The following is a 22,715-nucleotide window of genomic DNA, read 5'->3' as shown; positions in this document are numbered from 1 at the left end:
CACCCACTCCACCTACCACCTCCACTTTACCTACTACCACCACCCACTCTACACCTACTACTCCCAAAACCTCTCTATATATAGGACTTGTAATATACAGATACAAATAACAATACAAACAATCTTGTAACAATACAATCAATAATATACATCAATTTATTTTACAAATATGAAGAAAGAAACAGAACTAATTTTAATAAAGCCAAGATCAAAACACAAGGGAATAATCCAAACTTCATTGAAGCGTATAAGGTCTATGAACTGCCAATTTAACAAGAGTAAGTAGAATGCTATACAAACCAATAAAGCTTGGTATGAACCTTCTTTACTTAGTGGCTGATGTAGCATTTAGGTGCCAAGGTGACTGAGGTTTTACATTAAAATTTACGGAAAGACATTAGCCAGAGTTGTAATTGAACTACTGACATACTAACTGTTATCTTAACGGAGAAAAAAATGATGTGTCATTTATCATATTATTCTTGATAAACTCTTTATACGATGTAACATTTATCACATTGTTATAGTGAATTCCAATTTCAAATTCCAGTCTGCCAAGAAAAAAACACATCATAAGATTTGTTGATTCCTTTCATAGAAAATTAGACCATACAACCATTCAACAAATTTAACAGGAACTTCTGTTGAATTCAACATCTGCTGAGTGTTTTGGGTGAATAACTTCTGTTAAGTTCGTTTTGGGAGAAGTTGAAGAAATTAAAACATCTAAAATCTTCCATATAAATTCCAGGTGAAACATACCATTCAAATTTGTTCATTATAGACATAATCCACCTCACCACTTGTAAAATTGATTAATTAACCTTCTTGTAAGAGTATGGTGAACAATAAATTTGAAGTCCCTCCATGGCTAAGCCAAGGAATACACAGAGAAGTCCTATATAGTAGCAGGTACACTAAAAATCAACAGTTCCTCCGACTAGTGTTCACACTAAACAACTTTAGAAGCACATTTTCCTGTAAAAAACAATCTGAAACAGCATATGATCAAATATACAAGGAAATCGCATTGTGATCACATCAATGATGTTAGCATTCCAAAACATAAAAGTTGGAAGCTAGGCCCTCGCAAAAAGGAGAGCACAGAACTAGCAAAGCAGCAACTCGAATTATAATTGCATTTTCTGCCGTATGAATCATCATTGAGAATATCCTGCTCTTGATCTTAGAATCTACTTAATAACCTGTCAAATGCTTTGTCACATGTAGTTTCAGATCCCACCAGACAAAACTGGACCAACCACAAACGCATCCAAGGGGGCAGAACCAAACCACAAAAAGGAGGACCCACCACTCCACACCATCTAAACAAGATCACCAGCAATGTTCTTTAATAAAAGGTGAAATAAGAATGCTACTGTGCCTCACTGCTCGGTGATGGGGGCAGAAGGGAAAAACCTCATAAGGAAGCTCGATAGGGACCAGATGCAAATCACCCCAAGGAATTGAAGGACATTCAGAAGTGTGCCCAATGAACTGTTTATAGCCAGGTTGTGCGATGTCATTTCAGCTCCTCTCACTGTGAATGAGAGAGCCGTCACCAGTTGTGCTGCTCTATTCAATTGGTGCAATCTATAAATCTGTAAGTAACAAAAATTGAATCTTTAGTTTACAGATAAACTTCCACCCTCTCAAGGATTTTAGAATTTTGGAGAAAATTTAATACATGGAAAATCATTGCTAAATAAATCATAATGGACGGATGAGAATCATAACCTTTCCGTCAATTGTACAAGAGAGAACAAAAGTTTAATGTGGTACTTTAATGAAGAACTTCAGTAAAACTTAACTGCATTCACTGAAATCTTAATTCATTCACGCATGTTAAATGAATTATGCATATAATACACGATATGTTGAGTTACATAATTTGAACACAAGTTAAGTGAACTATAGATAGCTAATAACGTGTGACATAATTTTAACAAGTAAAGATTACAGAAGTTCAGATTCAATTTATCTCCATAGTCCATCCAAACAGAGATTGTCAACTGAGATAATTAACAGTAAATACTTACATGAAAGATAATGGGAATGACAGGCCATGAAGGTGACTTTACATATCTCGCATACTGCTCAAATGCAAACTGCACAACTATACCAACAAGGTATGGGGCAAGAGTAGCGGAAGCAGCAGGGCCAGTCCAAGGCCAGACAAAGCCCATTGTCACCATTGGAATTATCAGACTAAGTACTAAGACAGCAACAGAAGAGATTCGGTGGCCCAACCGAGGGTTTAGGTTACTGTTATATGCAGAAACCAGCACAATGGACCTTCGTAAATGGTCTACTAGCAGAAGAAACACCGCAACCCCACAGTAAAAAAGAGCCTCCGTAAAAAACAATATAAGGAAATCTGCAGATACAGAGCAACAGATTACTGAGAATAAAATAAAATAAAAATAATTCCAATGCTAATCAAATCAAATTTTCATATGTCTAGTATATCCTCTCTTTCTCTCTCTACAAAAGTGTGTGCCCATGTGTCCTTGCATGTGTTATGTGATATATGTTTCTTTTCCAAATACTTGCATGAGTATATTCATGAATGGGTAGAAGTAGTACCGATAGAAGATAAGTTGAGAGAGAATAGATTGAGATGTCATATACAACGAAGACTAACAGAGACAGTAGTGAAGATATGCGATACAGTGACGATAAATGGAAGTGTTAAAGGAAGGGGCAGACCTAAATTGACGTGGACTAGTATAGTAAATAGAAATATGAATCTTTTTAATTTGACTAACCAAATGGTCATTAATAGAGTCGAGTGAAAAAGAAAGATTTATGTAGCCGACCCCATTTGATGGGACTTAGTTTGGTTTGGTTTGGTTTGGTTATTTTTTATTTTTTATTTTTTTTTTTGATAAATAGTTTGGTTTTATTTCTCTTTCCCTTTTCAAATCTCTATCCAAATCCATCATCCAAACCTTAGTAGCAAGAATCGTTGAAGATGATCACGTTTTTGAGGAAGAAGCGCAATTTTGCAATTCCGAGGAAGAATTGTATAAGAATTGCACTTCTAATGTGAGAGAAACGGAAATCTATCCAAGAAGGAAGCGATCGCAATCGCGATCTCAACCTCTCATTCTCACTCTCGACCTCAATCTCTCTGTCTCTCGAGCACAATCTCTCGATTTCCGGTGGCGGAGGGGGGAGAGAAAGAAGGGAGACTAAGGTTTTGAGATAGGTGAAGAGAAACTACGGAAAATGAGGCTTTATTTTAACAGAAAATTTTAACAAAATAATTTTATTTTATTTTTTAAAGAAAATAAATAAAATAAATCATCTATTTTTTAAAAAGAAATCTAATAAAATTATATAACTAGAATATTTTAACAGATGACATTTTTTTTTTGGGGGGGGGGGCGCGGGGGGAGAGTTCATCTCTTCTAAAATCAATATTTATATTTTCCTCTACATCTATCATAGATAATATAATTTTTTTTATTTTTTAATTACCGGTAATCTATATTATATAATATAGTTTATTTTATGCCTGAAATAATTTTTATAAAATTTTATTTGTTATTTCTTTTTTCCTTTTTTCTTTTTTTTAACAAAATCTGTTATTTGTTCTAATTTTTTTTTTATTGATAATATTTTTAATTTATCTATATAAACTTCTCTTTTTTTTTAATTTTTCAATGGTGCCAACCTACGACTCTTCTAAGTGAGCACACTCCTATGCTCCCGCTCCCATTTTGTGCAACTAAGATCCAAACACAGCCTAACTGCCCCAGGATTCTAGCTCTAAATTCCAAAGGATTCATCTAGGTAAGAGACCATGATTCTTTCAGTCCATTCTATGCCAAACCATGTTTTCATATTAGTTTGTGAACTTTCATATCATTTCTCCATATGTTCATCTTTTGTATCCCTTGCAAATATCACTAGGGATGGCAACAAGATGAGGTTTTTTGGGTTTCGAGCACAAATTCTTGATTTTGAACTCAACCACTCTAGTGATACAATTTCATACCATTTACCCTAACCTAGGAAGTTTGACCTACCTACCCTTGTACTCGACCCTAATCTATCAATGCTCTCCCAAACCCTTTATATTAGAATCTGGTTTGGTCAAATACAATCGGGTCAGGGAAGATATTCACATCTGTACAATAACACTTCAGCTGTGCCATTCAATAGGTCTTATATGCTTATCTTTGCTGGAAGATCTTTGAACCTTGATACCTTTTCTGACTGACAAAGTTAATACCCCTTTTTGTCATCCTCCATTCCAACTTACCAGCCAAGTAGTATTACATGGACTCTTCTATTTCTCCCAAAGTATCCATATCCACTGGATATTGTGAAACGAAATCCCACATCGCCTAAATACTAAAGTAATATGTAGTAGATAAGTGTGAGGGCACACCCTCACCTCAATTGCTAGCTTTTGGGTTGAGTTCTACCCAAAACCAAGTAACAGGGTAAGGGTGTGGGACTATGAAACATGGGTGCGGATACGGATACGGGGTACGGGTACGGGTACGGTACGGGACGTCGATACGGCAAATTCTTAAAAAAGTAAGGTACGACTACAGTCGGAGTACGTCAAATACATATTTTTTTAATTTATAGCTAAACATTCAACAAACAAATCAAACAACTCATCTAAAAAGTTATACAATTTTTTCTTTTTCTTTTTCTTTTATGATTGTCTAAAACACGATGTAAAATAGAGCAAAATCATGACTCATGGGTAAAGGGTGTTAGAAATAAATTACTTGACATTTTCAAAATTAAAAGAAGAATAATAAAGGCTGCAATAAATTCTAGCAGCTGCAAAAAAAAAAAATTCACCTCACCGTACAGCTATCGTACCTATGTCGTACCCACGGCGTACCCAAATGTATTTTCCGTACCCAGCATGTATTCGACATACCCATTACGCTTACCGCACCTAGTAAGTACCCGGTACTCGTACGGCGCTATTTTTGGAGTACCCGTGCTTCATAGTTGTGGGATATGTGTCAAACATTCATAGCCAATTTAGACACATAGATTCTCTAATTTTATGTGATGATTAAAGAAGAAGAAGCTCACATTAAATATTTGTTGTCATCCAGGTGGATGGGAGATAGAAATTCCATATTTTTCTTAAATATTGTTTAATTTTTCAAGAATATTTCTAAATAATATATACCATCTTATCTAAGAATATTATACGATATGTAATATATGTATGTGTGTGTTCAAAACATGCCCCCTATACCCATACCCAACTTTTGGATGCATATCAAATATCCTAAGAGTTTGAAGGTTTGACGCTTAGGCACCAACCCACTCCACAGAGTCGTGCCCGATCCATGTAACACAGTTTCCAAATGGTAAACACCTTAAATCATCTTCACTATATTTATGAACAATCAGTTATTTTTCCATAAATAAGAAGAATAAGAAGGGTTGTATATGAAACAAGAACTCAACGACAGCATAAGTTAAATGTGCCCACCTGTCAATAGAGAATCTTCAAATATAGCAGACAGAATCCTTCGCAAATAAAGTGAGGGAAAAACGAAAGAAGCTACAAGGACAGCAGGACCAACAAACCATAGCAGATCATTCTGATTCCCTCTGGGGCTGGATATATGGATTTCCTCTTCTCTCTGATAAGAACGATTATAAAATGAGATTAAACCTGGTCTTCCCCCAGTTCCCTCCGAATGGAAAGATAAACTGTTTACAGGAAACACATCTTCAGCTAGAGGTTGGTCCTTTTCTTGCTCCGTGGCATCTGGTTTGAGCTCAGTGCATGGCAACTGATCTTCAGATGCAGAAAAGAGGATATATCGCCTCTTAGGAAATCTGTCTTTTACCTTCTTTATTCCATGTATGAATTGGTACATCCTCACTACTTGCAGTAACAAAAGAAAATATAACCAAGAAAACAAAAGAAAAATGTATACTACTTATGACAACTGCACTCTATTTCTGAAAAAATATAGGCCTTGTTTGGTTTGTCTCTTGCGAGACAATTTTTGAGAAAAAATTTCAAAAATTTGTTTGGATGAAATTTTATAAAAAAAAAAAAAAAAAAAAAAAAAAAAAAAAAAAAAATCACTTTTCTCTCTACTATACATCAATCAATCACTTTTTCTCTCACACCCATTTATTCAACTACAAAAAAAAAAAAATATATTTAAATGATTCAAAACTATTTTCAAAACATACAACCAAACAATTTTTTTTGTAAACTCTTTCCAGAAAATTATTTTTCAAAATTATTTCCCAAATACAAACCAAACATGGCCATAAAGTATAAAGTATCATCGTTCCTTTCATGTTTAGACAAGTGAAAACAAATTTTAGTGACAGTCAACTGCAGCAAAAAAAAGTTTCCCTATCACTATGATTCATATGAAATCTGCTGATTTCCTATCCAGAAAAATATCAAAATGCAAAACCCTTTTTTCTTCCAAAATCTTTGCCAAAAGGCTGCACTAAAACAGGATTGTAAATGTTTGGAATTTTAAATAAGTCATCAAAGCTACCTTTATCATTTCTCAGCTGATATGCACCAAGTTGCTGCCTATCAAACAATCCTCCTGATAAGCTGATCTGCAGGTGAAGCTTAAAAAGTTAATATGAGGCTACTTTCATACTCCTAGTGGACTAGACAAATAATGTTAAAAAGATATGTCTATATATGTATATACATAGATGTATCATATAAGAAACTGTTCCCAGAAAAGCAAAAAGAAATTATAATGAATGATTAAATGATGCAAGACATACAATGGGATGCAGTTAGAATCTTAGTTGCATGAAGTAAGTGGGTGGGTGGGTGGGTGAGGGGGCAACGCGGGAGCGTGAACACAGAAGTTTCTTAAGTTGGGAGCACAGAGGAGCATTTACATATATTATGTATATATATAACTAAAATAATTTTAAAAATACATATATATATTTTGTGACTTTATTCAAATATATTAAAGTTGAACTATTACAAAATATCATTAATTCTTAGTCATGTAATACAAAAAAAACTTCACAATCACAGGAATTTTCACTTTTAATTCCCATTCTACACACAAACACACACACAAAAACAAAAACCAAAAAAAAAAAAAAAAAAGAGCCAAAATTTAAGGTGAAAAACAGAAGATTACAATTCCAATACAACAAAATATTTTTCATTTTTTTTGCCTTTTGCCATGTGCTTTTTCAAGCCTCTTTTGTGCTGCTACTTGCTCCATTGAAGACTCTTGAGAAGTTGGAGATGAAGATGTAAGCACTGAAGTTGGACATGGTTGAACATCCATATTTGCAACATTGATGTCATCGTCACTATCTAAAAGTGACACATTATCTTTCTTCAATTGCCATAATATCTTCTTCAATGTTTGGCATTTTCCAGATACACATCCCAAATTTTTAAAATCTTCATAGTCCTTCATGTACCTTGACAAGAGTCCATGATTGTAGCGCACAAAAACTAACTTCTTAGCTTGATCAACGTTTAACCTATTCATTTTCACATTATGAATGTAGGAATAGGTACTCCAACACCTTGCTGCACAAGATGTATTCACACTTTGAGATAACACTTCCAATACTAAGAGTATAATTCAAGTGTTGCCCCACCATATAGATGTCATCATGATAGTGCATTCATGGTTGCTCTATCATTTACTGCTTGAGGTTGTGCAAAAACACCCTTGCTACTAATAAAAGCATTAATTTGTTGTCTTATAACAACAATTTCACTTGGGTCACAAATCATTTTATCAGTAGCCTCAAGATACCACTTTTGGACATCAACGTCAAAGCAGTTTTCTCCTTCTCACACCACCTGGGCTAGACTTTGACAACCAACAAAATGTGTAATATTTGGGGACAAGAATATATGCAGACAATGCAAAGGAATGTTCATCTTATCCCATCTTTCCACCACATTTATTAATCAAATCATAAGCTACATGATCATTTGAAAGAGAATCTTTGATGTTCCCCAACATGGCATTGGTATTCATTAACTTATATACCTCTCTAATGACAGCCTTATCAAAATCTGAAAATCTAAGCATCTTGTATATGTGTTTTGTGATTGTGAAGAATTTCTTTTCTCTCTTTATTTTCTCCAAAAATCATAATCCAAAACAGTTTGGTGGACAATGTCATGTTGATTTGGAGATGTTGTAATTTTTCTCAAAAGCCATGGACAACAAAGCAGGTCTTACTTTAACAAGACGTCGTAAAACGATGAAATGATGCCCAAACCTAGTTTTCTTTGCTTTGAGAAGATCCAGAGCATAGAATGTCTTGAACAAGAATTGACAAGACTTATGATTTTTTTATTTTATTTTATGTATTGCACCATTGCTTTACCCCTCTTATATAATTCATTAACAAATGACAAAGCTGGATCCTCACACTATGCTATGTCTTTCATCAACAGATTCAAAGTATGGGCTAAGCAACCTGACCAGAATATAACCCTTTTGGAGCATTAGATTGGAGCACACATGGAGCTTCCATTGTTTCTGATGGTTGGTCAAAATTAAAAAATCAAACTCTGATTAACATCATGGTTGCTTTTGGTGGTAACGCCATTTTTATTAATGGACATGATGTTTCTTCGAAAGAAAAAGCTGCAATAAGCATTGTTATTTTGGATGATGATTTTTGGAGAAAATCAGAAAGAGTTCTCACCATACAAAACACATCTATAAGATGCTCAAATTTTCAAATTCTGACAAGGCTATCATTAGAGAGGTATATGAGTCCATGGATACCATGTTGAGGAACATCAAAGATTCTCTTTCGAATGATCATTTAGTTTATGATTTGATTCATAAATTTGTGGTGGAAAGATGGGATAAGATGAACATTCTTTTGCATTGTCTAACATTATTCTTGTCCCAAATATTACACTACTTCTAGATTGCCAAAGTCTGCCCTAGGTGGTGAGAAGGAAAAAACCTCACTTTGATGCTAAGGTCCAAAAGGGTATCTTGAGGCTATTGATAAAATGATTTGTGACCCAAATGAAATTGTTATAAGACAACAAATTAGTTTTGTTAGTAGCTGTTAAGTGTTAGGGGTAGTTTGGTCTTTATGTATTATTCTTATTAGTATAAGTAGTTGTGTGTAAGGGGGAAACCCTAAGTTTTTGAATCAATAATCTACAGAAGCTTTCTCTTGTTCTATTCCTTCTTCTTCTTCTTCTTCTTCTTCTTCTCATCTATACATTTAACATGGTATCAGAGCACTATCTTCCTCCTTGAAGATTGTTCCTTAGAGCCCCATATTGTTCCTGGTACGTCTGTTACAGCCAGAAAAAAAAAAAAAAAAAAAAAAAAAAAAAAAAAAAAAAAAAATTACAGTATGCTCGAAATTTAATGGGTAATCACCCTATAATCTCATTTTGATTGTTTGGTCATTATTGATTGAATTTTCTAATTTTTTTTGATTTTTCGTCAAAATTGGGTGATTTTTCGAAAATCACTGTTTGACCCTCTTTTTTCTGGTTTTGTCCCTTCTTCTCCTATCCTTGGGAGCCGACTGGAACCCTAAGGGGGTTTGTTGTCCCTAGTTTGATGTATTTTGGCCCTATCTTGGATTTTTATCGCTGTTTAGATGCTCTGCTTCGGTTTTCTGACTTGTAGTTGATCTGGTTGCTCTGTTCTGGGCTTCTTTTGGACTGTTTTAGCCTTAAAAGGTGTTTGGTGTGCTGGTTGGGTGATTTGTGAACTTGTTTGATATCCGGCTTGTGTTTTTTGCACCCTCTTTTCTCATCTCATGGCTGACAGCTTGGGTCAGGACTCTAAGGGCAAGGAGGAGAGTGGACTGAGTCGTGGTCTGACTCTTGGTGATAGTCCTTCTCTCCAGATTAGTCCGGTCAAACTTAATGGTCTTAATTACTTGATTTGGTCCCGCTCCTGTAGTCTTGCGATTGCCGCCCGGCGTTTGACTGGCTATATTACTGGTAGTAGTTCCCAGCCACCTACTGAGGATAGTACTTTATCTGCTCAATGGATTTCTGAGAATGCTTTAGTTATGACCTGGCTCATCAATTCTATGGAGCCTACCATTAGTCGGACTTTTCTCTTGATGGATACTGCTCACAAGATCTGGATAGCTGCCTCTCAAATGTATTCTCAACAAGGGAATAATGCACAGGCCTATGAATTGCGTAAGACGATTAGGGGTTTGGATCAGAAGGATCGCTCTCTGGCAGTCTACTATGCTGAGTTGAGTGGTTTGTGGCAAGAGCTAGATTTCTACCAGAGTTTCCAGCCAGTTTGCTCCAAGGATGCCACTATGTTTCAGCAGGCTGTGGAGAAGGAGCGGGTGTATGACTTTCTTGCTGGTCTGAATTTGGAGTATGATCAGATATGGGTTCAGGTGTTGGGTCGCTCTCCGTTTCCTACATTGCGTGAGGCTTATGCCCTGGTTCAACAGGAGGAGAGTCGTCGCAGTGCTATGGTGCATGCTCCTGTTCTGGATCGGTCAGCGATGGTTGTCGGCCCCAAGTCACGTGATACTCCACCTTTTCTGCCTCCAGGTGGTGGTAAGGGTCCATTGGTTGATCGGGACCGGTTGAAGTGTGAGTATTGTGGGAAAGATAGACATGATAAAGAACACTGTTGGAAGTTGCATGGCCGCCCTACTCGAGGCCGTGGTCGTGGTGGTGGTGTTCGTCCTCAAGCACATGTTTCTGAGACTACTGCTAGTGCCTCGAATGATGCTAGTTCTCTTTCCCCGGATGAGCTTCACACTCTCAGACGTTTGATGGCTCGACTTGATTCTTCATCTACCTTAGCTCCTTCCTCTTCTGCCTCTTCCAACTTTGCTCACACAGGTATTTCTGCTAGTGCCCTCAGTGTTTCTTCGTCGTCTCCTTGGATCATTGATTCCGGTGCTACCGATCACATGACGGGTACTTCTAGTTTTTTCCATTCTTATTCACCTAGTTCTGGGCGAGATAAGGTTAGAGTGGCTGATGGCACTTTATCTTCTATCTCCGGCAAGGGTTCTGTTCGTTGCACCTCTTTACTTTCGCTTTCATCTGTTCTTCATGTTCCTAATTTTTCAACTAACTTACTTTCTGTTAGTAGCCTTACTACTGCTCTCAATTGCTCTGTAACCTTTTTTCCGACTCATTGTGTCTTTCAGGAACTGGCTACGGGGAAAATGATTGGCAGTGGTAGAGCACAAAGTGGTCTGTACTTTCTGGATGCCATGCCTGCCTCACCTTTGTCCTCTCAGGCTCTGCAATGCTCTTCTGGCTCCTCCCTTCGTCTCCTTCATCAGTGGCATCGCCGTTTGGGGCATCCTTCCTTTAGCATTTTAGAGAAACTTTTTCCTTTATTAGTTCGTGATTGTCCTAGGAATAACTTTGTTTGTGATGCTTGTGAGCTTGCTAAGCATAAACGTCCTTGTTATCCTTCAATTAATAAAAGAAGTACTTTTCCTTTTATGCTTATTCATACCGATGTGTGGGGTCCTTCCCCTGTTGTTTCTACCTCTGGTTATCGATGGTTTGTCACATTCATTGATTGTTATTCCCGTGTGACTTGGCTTTATTTACTTCGCACAAAAAATGAAGTTTTCTCATGCTTCAAAAGTTTTCATAAAATGGTATCCAATCTCTTCAATGCTACTATCAAAATTCTTAGGAGTGACAATGGGACTGAGTATGTTGATGGCGCTTTCCGGGCATACCTCGACGACCATGGCATTCTTTATCAGACTAGTTGTGTTGGCACTCCTGAACAGAATGGAGTTGCTGAACGTAAGAATGGCCATCTACTTGAGGTTGCTCGCTCTCTCTTGTTTACCATGAACGTTCCTAAGTCCTTTTGGGGGGATGCGGTTCTTACCGCGGCTTATCTTATTACCCGTATGCCCTCTAGTGTCCTCCACTTCCAAATTCCTCTTGAGCTTCTTCCTGTGACGTATCCCACTTCTTCTCTTCCGCCTCGGGTTTTTGGTAGTGTCTGTTTTGTTCATCTTCACCCTCGGCCTCGTGGGAAGCTTGATCCTAAGGCTGTCCGGTGTGTCTTTCTTGGTTATTCTGCTACTCAGAAAGGCTACAAATGCTATGACCCTCACTCTCATAGGTTGTATGTTAGTATGGATGTCACCTTCCGTGAATCTGAGTCTTTTTTTCCTGGTCCTCCGCCATCTCCTCAGGGGGAGCGTGGTATCGATGAGATTGCGGATGAGACGGCATCATATCAGCATGAGTTGTCCTTTTTCCCTCCTCCTCAACGGGCTTTTATTTGTGGTGAGGGGGAGCCTAGGAGTTCTGTTGATGAGGAGTCGGATATCAGTGGTCGTTTGGACAGAGCTGATCTTAAGACTTATTCACGGCGTCAGAAAGAGCCGGCTTCTCTTGTGCCACCAAGTCAATCATCATCTCCTATGCCAGTTCCACACCAGTTTCCACTAACTCTTCAGGTAATGATCCTCATCTCATTTCTTCACCTGTTGTTGATGGTCCTATTACGGATGATTTGAGTGTTCCTATTGCTCTCAGAAAGGGGGTTAGAGCTTGTACTCAACACCCTATTTCTAAATTTGTGTCATATGATTCGTTGTCTTCTACGTATCGTGCTTTTGTTTCGTTCCTTTCTTCTGTGTGTATTTCGCAGGGTTGGAAAGAAGCCATCAATGATCCTAAGTGGAAGGTAGCTATGGTAGCAGAGATGCAAGCTTTGAGTAAAAATAACACATGGGAGTTGGTGTCTCTTCCAAATGGGAAACACCCAGTCGGATGTAAGTGGGTGTTCACCATTAAGCACAATGCAGATGGGACGATTGAACGGTACAAAGCAAGACTAGTGGCCAAGGGATTTACCCAAACATATGGAATAGATTATCAAGAAACTTTTGCCCCGGTAGCAAAGATGAATTCCATTCGAACTATTCTGTCATGTGCGGCTAATTTGGGATGGTCTCTACAACAACTAGATGTGAAGAATGCTTTTCTTCATGGGGATTTGGAGGAGGAGGTATATATGGATGTACCTCCAGGATTCTCATCTCAGTCTACAGTTGGAAAGGTTTGTAGATTAAAGAAGGCTTTGTACGGTTTGAAACAATCTCCTAGAGCCTGGTTTGGTAGATTCCTCAAGGCAATGGTGGGATTTGGATATCAGCAAAGCAATGCGGATCACACCTTGTTTGTCAAACGCAATGTACATAAGGTAACAGTGCTTATTGTATACGTGGATGACATAGTTGTGACAGGTAATGATGAGGAGGAGGTGACCCATCTCAAGATGCAGTTAGCCAAGGAGTTTGAGATAAAAGAACTTGGTCCATTAAGATACTTCCTTGGGATTGAAGTTGCTAGATCTGACAAAGGCATCTTTATTTCTCAAAGGAAGTACATTCTAGATCTTCTTGAAGAAACGGGCATGTTGGGCTGCAGACCAACTGATTCACCAATTGAGACTAATCATCATCTTTGTAGTGGAATTGGTGAGCTTGTGGAGAAGGAAAAGTACCAAAGACTTGTGGGAAGACTGATATATCTCTCTCATACTCGTCCAGATATTGCCTATGCAGTTGGAATAGTGAGTCAGTTTATGCATGATCCTCGTGTACCTCATTTGGATGCAGTCTATCGCATTTTGAGGTACCTTAAATCTGCCCCTGGAAAAGGAATTTTGTTCTCTAATCATGGTCACTTGAGGTTGGAAGCATTCACAGATGCAGATTGGGCAGGCTCTATAGATGACCGACGCTCTACATCTGGTTATTGTGCTTTTGTAGGGGGAAATCTAGTTACATGGCGTAGTAAGAAGCAGGGGGTCGTTTCTAGATCTAGTGCTGAAGCTGAATACAGGGCTATGGCACATGGAACATGTGAACTAATGTGGCTTCAATCTTTGTTGAGTGATATAGGGCTTGATTGGAGTGGTCCCATGACTTTGTATTGCGACAACAAGGCTGCTATTAGTATTGCACACAATCCTGTTCAACATGACCGGACTAAGCATATTGAGATTGACAGACATTTCATTAAGGAGAAATTGAATAAGGGTGTGATATGTATGCCTTTTGTTAAGTCTGAAGATCAACTGGCGGATGTTTTTACTAAGGGTCTTAGTAGTAAAGTCTTTCACTCTATTTGTTGCAAGTTGGGCATGAGAAACATCTTTGCACCAACTTGAGGGGGAGTGTTAAGTGTTAGGGGTAGTTTGGTCTTTATGTATTATTCTTATTAGTATAAGTAGTTGTGTGTAAGGGGGAAACCCTAAGTTTTTGAATCAATAATCTACAGAAGCTTTCTCTTGTTCTATTCCTTCTTCTTCTTCTTCTTCTTCTTCTTCTTCTTATCTATACATTTAACAGTAGCAAAGGTGTTTTTGCACAACCTCGAGCAATAAATAATAGAGCAACCATGAATCCACTATGGCGACATGTATATGGTGGGGCAGCACCTAAATTGAACCTTTTAGCATTAAAAGTGTTGTCTCAAAGTGTGAATACATGTTGTGCAGAAATGTGTTTACCTATTAGTACATTTATGTGAAAGGAATAGGATAAATGTTGATCGAGCCAAGATGTTGGATTTTGTGCACCACAATCATAGACTCTTGTCAAGGTACGAGGAGGACTTTGAAAATTTCAAAAATTGAGATGCGTGTCTAAAAAATGTTAACATTGAAGACGATATTATGACAATTAAAGAAAGAGATCTAAAAAGCACGGACACGGACACGGACACGTGACACGACATAGACACGCGGACCGGTAAATTTTCAAAAAATGCAAGACACGACATGTTGGGAACACTTGCAAAAAATATAATTTTATATATTTATTATATGTCATTTTTTTATATTTAATATGTATTTTTTGTCAAATATTTAATTTTATCAAATTTATCAACTTTAGATATGCTATTTTAATAATAAAAAAATTTAAAAAAAAGTTAATTTTTTTTTGAAAAAAAATAGTCCTCAACTTGTCCTTAACGTGTCCTCAGCGTGTCCCCGACATGTCCCCAGCGTGTCCCAGCGTGTCTGACACGTGTCCGACACTCATACGTGACCTCCGGAGGTGTCCGTGCTTCATAGAATGAGATCGTGTATCACTTTCAGATAGTGTTTGCAGCTTTGGATGTTCAACCATGTCCAACTTTAGAGCCTAAATCTTCATCTTTTCCACTGCCAACATGTTAACAGTCTTCAATGGAGCAAGTTGCAGCACAAAAGAGGCTTGAAAAAGCAAGTGGCATAAGACAGGAGAAATGAAATATTTTTTTTTTTGTATTGAAATTGTAATCTTTTGTTTTTTACCTTAGTTTTTGGTTCTTTTCTTTTCTTTCGTATTTTTTTTTTTTTTACTATTTTTTTTTTTTGTAATATTGATGTATTTTATAATGAAGATCTATTATACTTTTTGCGTAGTTGTGAAAGTGTTCAACTTCAATATATTTTAATAAAGTCAATGTATATATGTATGTATTTTTTAATTATTTCAATTATATACATACATAATATATGTAAACGTTCTTCAAGGTGCTCCCAACTTAAGAAACTTCGATGTGTTCATGCTCCCCCGCCCCTACTTCGTGCAACTAAGGGCTTACATTATACGCATCTTCAACTTTCCTAATTTACTTTCATGACAATAATGACAAAATTATTAATGGAAGGAGTACATAAGGAAGCTCTTTATCAAGAATTTGCAACCTCTATGCAAAACAAAATCAAATCGTTGACTATTTAAATGCTTAGACTCCAAAGTCGGAAAAAAGTACAAGAGACAATGTTGTCCTTTCCTCTACAACTAGAAGCTATTAGCTCATTTTGAGCTCTTCTTTTCCCAATTAGGGGTGTTCAAGGAACCGAACCACCCAATGAACCCGTCTAAACCGCCCAAACCAATGAAGAAATTAACAATTTCGAATTTTCGCACAGTCAACAGCAGTTGATTTAATGCAAAGTTATCTATTTCACGATCAACAATCACATAGCCATCGAAACTGTACAAACCCAACTACTTGAACTGAACATCCATACGTGGCAATATATCACCTATTTTTCAACTTACATCCTTACATGGGCTTATATACTTCGATGTTAACTCTCTCTAACCAATGAAGAAATTAACAATTTCAAATTTTCGCACAGTCAACAGCAGTTGATTTAATGCAAAGTTATCTGTTTCACGGTCAGCAATCACATACAAGGTTGTTAAAATCGGGATCCTAAGTAGGATCGGTGAGAGGGTCTGGTGGATCGGATCGAGGATCGTAAGATCCTACTTTCTATTAAAAAAAAGATAAAAATAAAAATAAAAATAAAAATGATAAATATTAAAAATAAGGTGAAAAATCATAAAATCTACGATCCTACTTGCGATCCTACCATACGATCCTACACGATCCCATGCGATCTTACACGATCCTACTTGCGATCCTGTTATAACATCGATCCTACAACGATCTGGATCGTTATGGCAAAGTAGGATCGTAGGATCGTACGATCCTACGATCCGGATCGCGATTTTAACAACCATGATCACATAGCCATCAAAACTGTACAAACCCAACTACTTGAACTGAACATCCATACGTGGCAACATATCACCTATTTTTCAACTTACATCCTTACATGGGCTTATCTCTCTCTCTCTCTCTCTCTCTCTCTCTCTCACACACACACAAATTTGCAACTCCCTGATCTCCCTACCTCCCTCACCCTTTCCCCTAAATCTCCCCTCCCCAATCTCCCTCTCTCATGTTTCCCTTTCCTGATCTCCTTTAACACCCTCCCCTTGGATCGTCAACTCCCAACATGGTGGTTGGACTACATATTCACAACAAGTCTTGGTGGAGGAACGATGAAGATGTGAAAAACCAAGCGGATAAGTGATATTGTGCTAAAGAATTATTTGGGCAGTGGATGATGAAAATGTTCTGCTCGCCAAACTCACTCAAATTCTCTCCTCTTAGATGTTTTCAGGTTCTTCTCTTTCACAAGTTTTCCTTTTTGATTTCTTACCCCTTCGTTAAATTTAATTTCTAGAGTTTTTGAGGTATTACCCTTTTTTTAAGTAAAAAAAGGACTGATAAATTGGTAACTGAAAAGTATGAAGGCTAACTATTAAACCGACCGTCAACCAAATGACTTGAGTGAACGGTTTTGAATTAAGCATTCAGTGAATATAGGTTGTTCATAGTTAACCCAAAGATGGTCAGTCAGTTGATGGGTCAAGGACAAACCCGACCCGTGAACACTCATATAATATTCCAAATTCACTGTGCCAGTCCTAATAATCAGTAAGAATAAATGATGCGGAACAACTACACCAATTTTGAAATTATAATTTTGTCTTTAAGATTTTTATTTATTTATATTTAATTAATTATAGTTTGATAGGAGCCTTTTCTTTCCAAATAATATTAGGAATTAGTTTACCGATTTAATTGATTTTTATTAGGTGTTTACTTTCCAAATAATGGTAGGATTTGGTTCTTCAATTTAATTGAGTCTTGTTAGGAGCCTTTGTTCTCCAAATAATATTATAATTTAGTTTCCTAATTTAATTTGGGTTGGTGGTCTATCCTACGTTTTTGGCGTTGTATTATTCAGTTTGGATTATTGATATTGAGTGTTTAGACTGTGGCTATCATGATTAGGGTTGTGGCCCTTGGGTTATTCCTTTCTCTCTCTCTCCTTTCTCCCTCTTACGTGCTACATCAATAAATGTATATTTGAAGGAATACTCAGTACGAATGATCATATAGTTCTTTAAATAACAATTCATGTAACCTGGTTGAGAACCAAGAACTACCTAAAAGTGAATATTTTCGTTATTTATATCACAACAGCGGGAAAGATTGATGTGGATGTGCCCCATAGGATTAAAGCGAGATGGTGTAAGTGGAGAAGTGCGTCTGGGGTACTGATGTGTGATAAACGAATACCCACTAGACTAAAAGGTAAGTTCTATAGAACGGCTATTAGACCAGCGATATTGTATGGAATAGAGTGTTGGGCAACCAAGAAACAATATATAGATAAGATGAGTGTGGTTGAGATGAGGATCGTAAGGTGAATGAATGGCAAGACTAGACAAGACAGAATTAGGAATGAGTGTATTTGGGAAAAGGTAGGAGTAGTACTGATAGAAGATACGTTGAGAGAGAATCGATTGAGATGGTTTGGTTATATTCAACGGAACAGCGGCAATAGTGAAGAGATGCGATGTTGTAACGGTAGATAAAAGTGTTCAAGGACGAGATAGGCCTAGATTAACGATGGCTAGCGTTGTAAATAGAGATATGAATCTACTTAATTTGACTAATGAAATGGCCTTCGATAGGGCCACTTGAAGAAGAAGGATTCATATAGCCGACCCCATTTGATGAAACTTAAGGCTTAGTTTGGTTTGGTTTGGTTCGGTTTGGTTTGATTTGGTTGATACATGCCCCTGTCAGCAGTCAAATGCAGAAGGAACAGCTTTTGGCTGCATATCACACACACAAGATGGAAAGGAAAAGAAGTGCAACCCAAAGCTAACCAGCTCAAAGCAAAAGTTGGTTGTCAATGGGAATCATCATTTGGGGAAGGGGAAAATTAGAATCATTGTTATGGGGAGGGGAAAAAAAATAAAAAATAAAAAATAAAGGAAGGGAACCGATGATTGCCCTACATATGTCTAAGGTTGTCTAAGCAATGGCACTTCAAGAATGCATGCCTTCCTGTGCAGATAGTTTGGCTGCAGAGTGCAAGAAATGCAGAAGGGCTCGATGTAAGGAATTTTTGCAAGAGCAGAACTTCCTAAGGAGATTGAAGCACTGTTTTAAAATATTAAAGAGATAAGACTCAACCTATGCATTTAAAAATCGTTGTGCACCTGTAAATACTGCAATAAGCCAGTCCATGACTCAATTAGGCATGGCCTTCAGGATGCCCATACTGTGGTCTAGGAACCAATCAACTATTTACTTTTTAGAGTCCTAGAAGAAGATATACATTACAGGTAGATTGTTTAAGTCATCTACTGATTGTTTAACACAGGTTAAAACACCTTCCATTGAACAGGAAGATCCAGAAAACATAGGTACAAAAACAACCAGTCAAGAGACCCCAAAATAATCTTATGATTCAATTTCTTCTGGGGAAACCATACGTGCCAATAGTATTAAAATTTATTTATAATATATATCTTATGATTAATTTAACAAAGACTCCATGTATGAATCATATGACTTCTGAAATCTTTGAGAGGGTGGGGAGTTCATCTGTGAACTAGAGAGGCATTCTTTGATACTTTACAATTAATAGTTGCCATTCAAAAGAAAAGTCTGCTGTCCCCTTGATTAAAAGGGAGATAAAACATCATAATTAAATATAATCAAGATATTTTGGGCAATACATTAAAATAAAAGGCTTAAAATAACATTGCAATGTAAAAGATAATGGATCAGAAAAGCTCATCAAGATTTGATCACGTGCTACAGTGGTAGAAGTATGAGTGCCTAAATTCATCAAATACGCAATTCATTTTCTTCTCTCCATAAAATAAAAATTTTATATAAGATGTATTTTGTCGAGTGGAGGGAAGGGGGTGCGACGAAAACAGTAAAGGAGTGATAATGATGAAGTTTAAGGCATTGCAGGGAGTGTTGGCAAAACATAAAGCAGTAATATGAAAGAAAAAAGTTCCTTTAATTTAAGTTGGCATCAGGATTCCAGTATTTAGATGGGATGGATTTGATTTAAGTTTTAACCAACAAACCCAAATCTTTAGTTAGGAAAAACTTTTCTAATGCAGACATAGATTTCAGGAAAACAACCAAAAGAGGTTTTTCTAAAATCCCCTCTAAAACCCCCAATCTGTGGATTTGACATAACAACTGGGAGGAGCTATTTGAAAACCCACAAATGCAAATTCAGATTTCCAATTCACTCTTAATCACATCTAAAGTCCTAGTTTGGCTAAAACAGTCAACTTTGCGACTGAACCAAAATAGCTGGGACAAGGTTTGTGGAGCTAATTCAAATCTAGCACCAGAGTACAGATTATAAACTTCCAAAGAATCATGTAAACTACAGATTCATTCATGTACCAACCTGGGCTAGCGTAGTTGGCCAATTCTGGGGAGTCTCGCTCCCACTTTAGGAGTAGTATATTTGTGATTTCCTTTCAGATGTATCAAAAAATCAGATTAAAATTGACAATTTTATATACAGTCAAACGAAGCACACTACGAATTTCTTTACTCAAAAACAGCTACATCAATGAATGTGACATTTGCAGAATTAAGGCAATATAATATACATACTACTAGAATCTGATACACCGACTACCTCCATTTCTCGTGTTTATGAAAATATTTAGCTTTTAAAAGAAAACCCTAAGATACAGACATTCATACACTAACAAAACGGAGAGCATAAAGAGCAATTTCAAGTGGATACTCTGAGAAATCGAATACGAAATACCTGTGAACTTCTTCTTCTGTATTGAGAAGGAGAAGAAAGAGAGGTTGCAACGCAAGAAAATGACGAACCGATTTTAAACGCCATAGTTATAAGCAATGGAACAAACCAGCAATCCAGTCCGGGTAGAGAGAGACTCGAGGATTGCTCGTGAGCTGATTTTAAAGAGAACCCATTTGATTTGGAGGGAATTTAGGGAGACCCATTTGAGGAATTTTCTCGAGAAAGATGGGAAGCGGTAGGAAAATAGAGGAATTCGGAAATTCTGAGGTGGGGTTTTAGGAGCCGAGAGGAGGGTACGAGAAACCGGCTTCCATGTGTTTTTTCTAGCGTTTCTATGTGGATTTCAAGCGGCTGGTGGGTTTCGGACAAGCCCAGGCCTTCCAGTGGTTTTTCTCAATTTTCTTTCCGTTATACTTATTGAAAAAAAAAAAAAAAAAAAAAAAAAAAAAAAAAAGAAGAAGAAAAGAGAAAAAGAAGAAGAAGAAGAAGAGTGGTCTTTCTTAACCCTTTAATAATTTATTTTAATTATTAATTTAACTAATTTTATTATTATATAAGAAATTATTAATTTAACTAATTTTATTATTATATAAGAAATTAATAGAGGTGTAAAAATAAACTGAAGTATGTGGACAGCTCGAAATTTACCCACGACCTGAGGGGACCCTGTTAGATTTGGATCTGGCCCAATTTGAGACTCTAAACTAGGGTTTTGTCATTTTGAAACTCCGACCCGATCTGACCCAGTAATTCACTCGCCCTCCCTCTCTATCTGACTGAGCAAATGGTCAAAATTTAAAGAAAATAAATAAAAAATAATAATAATTAATATTCATTGTCTGCTCATATAGACTGTTGCGCTGCCAGCAACGGGAAAAAATAGTAATAATAATAATTCAAATGTCTACGGCTGCAGGCTAGCGGTAAAAGGAAAAAAAAAATTAATTAATTAATTCAAACAGTCACATGACCGGGCCCAAATTTTTTTTATTTACAAATTAACCCCATCCTCCCAAACTGCTATAAATATTCCCCCTCTTTCATTTTATTTCTTACAAACAATTCTCTCTCTCAACCTCTCAATCTCTCTCAACTCTCTCAATTAATTTTAAAGTCTCATCCCCTCAATCTCTCTCAACTCTCAACTCTCAACTCTCTCAATTAATTTTGAAGTCTCATCCCCAGGTGGCAATTGCAATTATACAATAAGAAACTTTTATCAAAAGAAGTTCATTTGTGTATCACATTGTCTAGTCGGTAACATCAATTAGTTTAATTAAATTGATTAGTTACTCAATTTTTTATATTAATTATTTCTTAACATATATTAGTTGTTATTATTTACTCGTTATTTAAATTAATTGTTAGTTTTTATATTTTATTTTACTTACATTATTATGGATCCTAATATTCCAAATATTTATGTTGATATTGATGTATATACTACACAATATAAATCTATCGATTCTCTTTCTAATGTACCTAATATCCATCTTCAAACAACTAGATCCTAATCTAGGGGCACAACTAGTGGTGTTTTGGAACATTTTGAAAAAATATCTATAAATAATCTTGATAGTATAATTACATTTAAAGTAAAATGTAAATATTGTGCACATTTACTTAGTGATGCATCTGCAGAGGATACTAGTCATCTAAAACGGCATGCTAACAGACATATACAAAGTTAACAACCTAATGTTAGAAGTCAAATGCAATTAGGGGTTTCATCAATTGGTCATTTGCAAACATTTTCATATGATCTTATAATTGCGCAAAACTTTGTAATTGATTACATTATTAAAAAAGAACAATCTTTTACTACTAGTGAATGTCCCGATTTTTTCCAAATGAGATCAAGAAATGCTACTAGAAACAGGATTTTAAAGAAATTTGAGGATATAACCTTCAAAAATTGGAATAGAATAGTTTGTTTAACATCTGCTCTATGGTAAAATAATGGTTTAAAATATCAATGTATCACTGCACATTTTATTAATAATGATTGAAAATTAAATAAAAAAAAATTATTTTATTTGGATTAGTTGAACTTACATACACTGGTCATTCGCTTGGTGTAGAAATAAGAAATATATTATATGAGTAGGTTTTGCAAAATAAAATATTTACCATTAGTTTCAACAATGTAACATATTACAATCAGGCTATAGCCCTTTTGAAATCAACTTTAGAAATACTTGTTAGTGGTGATTTATTTGATGTTCATTGTTATGTGCATATTTTAAACTTGATTGTTAAAGAAACAATCCA

General features: G+C 36.4%; 1 protein-coding gene across 1 annotated transcript; it reads right to left on the bottom strand.

Moving 5' to 3' along the window:
* Window positions 1-781: 781 nt before the first annotated feature.
* LOC114270417 (uncharacterized) lies at window positions 782-20,900 on the bottom strand. The gene is made up of 5 exons (XM_028211893.2): window positions 20,445-20,900; window positions 6,519-6,585; window positions 5,480-5,878; window positions 2,040-2,377; window positions 782-1,601 (listed from the first exon to the last, which is right to left on the bottom strand). Exons 1-5 carry the CDS (start codon window positions 20,526-20,528, stop codon window positions 1,386-1,388), a joined length of 1,104 nt encoding a protein of 367 aa, XP_028067694.2. The 5' UTR covers window positions 20,529-20,900; the 3' UTR covers window positions 782-1,385.
* Window positions 20,901-22,715: the final 1,815 nt, after the last annotated feature.

Source organism: Camellia sinensis, chromosome 15 (assembly GCF_055761805.1).
Source record: "Camellia sinensis isolate YWXY chromosome 15, ASM5576180v1, whole genome shotgun sequence".
Taxonomy (NCBI): domain Eukaryota; kingdom Viridiplantae; phylum Streptophyta; class Magnoliopsida; order Ericales; family Theaceae; genus Camellia; species Camellia sinensis.
This window is presented reverse-complemented; position numbering and strand designations above follow the sequence as displayed.

What these genes read in the sequence shown, in the direction of transcription:
- LOC114270417 (XM_028211893.2), bottom strand. Translation starts at nt 20,528, where the DNA reads ATGGCGTTTAAAATCGGTTCGTCATTTTCTTGCGTTGCAACCTCTCTT. An exon ending in ACAGAAGAAGAAGTTCACAG is followed by an intron (nt 6,586 to 20,444) that starts GTATTTCGTATT and finishes CTTCACCTGCAG; the next exon opens with ATCAGCTTATCAGGAGGATT. An exon ending in TCAGCTGAGAAATGATAAAG is followed by an intron (nt 5,879 to 6,518) that starts GTAGCTTTGATG and finishes TACTGCAAGTAG; the next exon opens with TGAGGATGTACCAATTCATA.